Source organism: Piliocolobus tephrosceles, unplaced genomic scaffold (assembly GCF_002776525.5).
Source record: "Piliocolobus tephrosceles isolate RC106 unplaced genomic scaffold, ASM277652v3 unscaffolded_42327, whole genome shotgun sequence".
NCBI classification, from domain to species: Eukaryota; Metazoa; Chordata; class Mammalia; order Primates; family Cercopithecidae; genus Piliocolobus; species Piliocolobus tephrosceles.
Window position 1 is genome coordinate 16,165 of NW_022326896.1, and position 3,421 is coordinate 19,585.

Genomic DNA, 3,421 nt, shown 5'->3' on the forward strand with positions numbered 1-3,421 from the left:
AAAAAAAAAAAAAAAAAAAAAAAAGAAGCCCCCAGTGATGTAACGTCTACCGTGATTCACCAGCAATGACCATATTCAGCAATTCTGCTATAACACACTCCCCATGAGCCTTCAGCAAATATACCGTGACCACCACCTTCCATACTGAATGACTCCATGCCCTTCCCAGATCCTAGAGTGACCTGAGTCCCTGATCTCACACTGCTCCTGTTATGACCTTGCTCTTACAGTCCACCTTGAACTTGACCTTTTGTCCACAGTAATTCCTTCATGATTTTCCAAACCACTATCATCAGGGCCACCCTGATGAGACCTTGATCGCCTTGACAGCCCTAATCCTGCAATGACTTCCTGAGACTATCAGGACTCCTTGACTCTCCTTGAGCCTGGGAGTCCTTCGGAAACCCACCAAAGCCCTCTGATGTCATTGCACCTTCCCCAGAATTCCCCTTGTTCCCACCAAGCCTTTCTGGCCCCTTGTGCTCCCAGATTCCCTCTCCCACTGTCTGCTGCGGCCCCTTACCCAGTTTCCCCTATTTCCCTCCTCAGGCTGATCCAAGAGGAGAAGGAGACAACAGAACAGAGGGCAGAGGAGCTGGAGAGCCGGGTGTCCAGCTCTGGCTTGGACTCGTTGGGCCGCTACCGCAGCAGCTGCTCCCTGCCCCCCTCCCTCACCACCTCTACCCTTGCCAGCCCCTCCCCTCCCAGCTCTGGCCACTCAACTCCCCGCCTGGCACCCCCTAGCCCTGCCCGTGAGGGCACCGACAAGGCTGTGAGTGTTCTGAAGTCTCCCCAGCCTAGTAGGGGGATGGGGAGAGGTCCGAAGCAGGGCTCCGCAGTGAACAACAGTAACCCCTCATAGCAGTGGTTTTCCAAAGCAACCTTAGCTTTCCCTAAAGGTTCAAACTCAAAGAGCAAAGGGGAGGTGGAGTCACTGGGTTCTTGAACCCTAACTTTCACTTTAGTCAGATCTGGTCTACTTTTATTTCTCATGCATCAAGTTTCTGCATAGGATTTTAAAAAGTTTCTGGGCTGGGCGCGGTGGCTCACGCCTGTAATCCCAGCACTTTGGGAGGCCAAGGCAGGCAGATTGCGAGGTCAGGAGATCGAGACCATCCTGGCTAACACGGTGAAACCCCGTCTCTACTAAAAATACAAAAAATCAGTTCGGCGTGGTGGCGGGCGCCTGTAGTCCCAGCTGCTCGGGAGGCTGAGGCAGGAGAATGGCGTGAACCCAGGAGGCAGAGTTTGCAGTGAACCGAGATCACGCCACTGCACTCTAGCCTGGGTGACAGAGCGAAACTCCATCTCAACAAAAAAAAGTTTCTGCAACTCACCCTCACTTGAGCTAGACTACCTTTGGATATTGTTCTAAACCAGGGTCACCCCGCACACCCCTCAGTAGACATCTCAGTTAATAAAGCGCCCCCGACATGACTCCTTGAACTCAGTCCAGCATCTGTGCCCTCTGTCCTCAGAATCATGTCCCTAAGGAGGAAGCTGGAGCTCCACGAGGGGAGGGGCCGGCCATCCCAGGAGACACCCCACCACCCACTCCCCGCTCTGCCCGTCTTGAAAGAATGACCCAGGCCTTGGCACTGCAGGCGGGGTCCCTGGAAGATGGGGGACCCTCACGGGGAAGGTCAGCAGGGACAAGGGATAGGGACAGGAAGAGGCTGGCTTGGGAAGATGAGAAGGGGGTGGACAAGGACTTGGGAGGAGAGGAGGCATCCCAGCCGGGATATGCTCTCATTCTCTCCTTCTTTCCCAGTGAGGGTACCCCAGACTCCCTGCACAAAGCCCCCAAGAAGAAGAGCATCAAGTCCTCCATAGGCCGTCTCTTTGGCAAGAAAGAGAAGGGACGAATGGGACCCCCAGGCCGGGACAGCTCTTCTCTGGGTGAGTACCTCACTCTAACCCTTCCCTCCTTTGTTCCTTCCTCCCTTCCTTCCTTTCTTCTTCTTTGTATGTTCATTTGACTTCAGTCATGTCTTCATTCATTTGGTGATTTATTTAGAATTTGGAAGGAACACAGCTTGCCAAGGTAGGCAGGAGGAAGAGGAAAAAGGAAAGGCACTCTGGGGCCTGCTTGGGTGACTGGGTGGGTAAATGAATTGATTTCCTTTACCTATTTTTGTTGTTGTTGTTGTTTGGTTTTTGTTGTTGTTGTTTTGAGACGGAGATTCGCTCTGTCACCCAGGCTGGAATGCAGTGGCACAATCTTGGTTCACTGGAACTTCCACCTCCTGGGTTCAAGCAATTCTTCTGCCTCAGCCTCTTAAGCAGCTGGGACTACAGGCACCTACCACCATGCTTGGCTACCTTTTTTTTTTTTTTTTTTTGTATTTTTAGTAGAGATAGGGTTTCGCCATGTTGGCCAGACTGGTCTTGAACTCCTGACCTTAGGTGATCCACCAGCCTCGGCCTCCCAAAGTGTTGGGATTACAGACTCATTTACTTTTTTTTTTTTTTTTTTTTGAGACGGAGTCTCGCTCCGTCACTCCGGCTGGAGTGCAGTGGCACAATCTCGGCTCACTGCAAGTTCTGCCTCCCGGGTTCATGCCATTCTCCTGCCTCAGCCTCCCGAGTAGCTGGGACTACAGGCGCCCGCCACCTCGCCCGGCCAATTTTTTGTATTTTTAGTAGAGACGGGGTTTCACCATGTTAGCCAGGATGGTCTTGATCTCCTGACTTAGTGATCCACCCGCCTCAGCCTCCCAAAGCGCTGGGATTACAGGTGTGAGCCACCGCGCCTGGTCACCTATTTTTTAAACAGAGGAAGAGGGTGGGGCATCCTCAAGGCAGGGCACCTTCCTGTGGTGTGCTGGAGCCTGCTCTCACTGCCTCAGGAGATCCGCTATTTCAGGAATTGGCTGATATCACACTGGTAGCTTGAAATTGGCCATGGTGGGATTATTTACACTACGGAAATGGACAAATGCTACAAATCAGGGATCCCCTTCTGCCTTCCCAAGGAGCCAGTTGTTAGGCATTTACCAGCACAGCGCCGCCACCTTACTAAGGACAGCCCAGTGCATCCAGCCGTATTTTGGGGATGACTCCAATTCATGGGCGCTTGTCTGGCTTTATCACTTCCTCGATGTGGCCTCACTCACTACTCCCTCAGGGCCTCTGCCTTTCCTGCATTTTTCTCATCACCTCCAGCACGAAAGATTCTGCCTCCCCCTTGAGATTTTCCAAATTTCAACCCCTCCCTGCCTCCAGCTGGAACACCCTCCGATGAGACACTGGCCACTGACCCTCTGGGACTAGCCAAGCTGACAGGCCCAGGAGACAAGGACCGAAGGAACAAGAGGAAGTGAGTGTGTGTGTGTGAATGTGTGAGTGTGAGAGTGTGTGTGTGTGGTGTGAGTGACGACAGTGTGTGTGTGGTGTGAGTGTGGATGAGTGTGTGTGTGTG

The 3,421-nt window shown here is 52.7% G+C and overlaps 1 protein-coding gene across 1 annotated transcript in view; it reads left to right on the top strand.

Moving 5' to 3' along the window:
* The window catches only part of LOC113223713 (liprin-alpha-3), a 13,948-nt gene extending 10,625 nt beyond the window's left edge, over nt 1–3,323 (top strand). Inside the window, exons 15-18 of the mRNA XM_026453115.1 lie at nt 550–772; nt 1,479–1,642; nt 1,772–1,899; nt 3,226–3,323. Of these exons, the coding sequence (XP_026308900.1) occupies nt 550–772; nt 1,479–1,642; nt 1,772–1,899; nt 3,226–3,323 (613 nt within the window). The remainder of the gene's footprint in view (nt 1–549; nt 773–1,478; nt 1,643–1,771; nt 1,900–3,225) is intronic.
* The last annotated feature ends 98 nt before the right edge of the window (nt 3,324–3,421 follow it).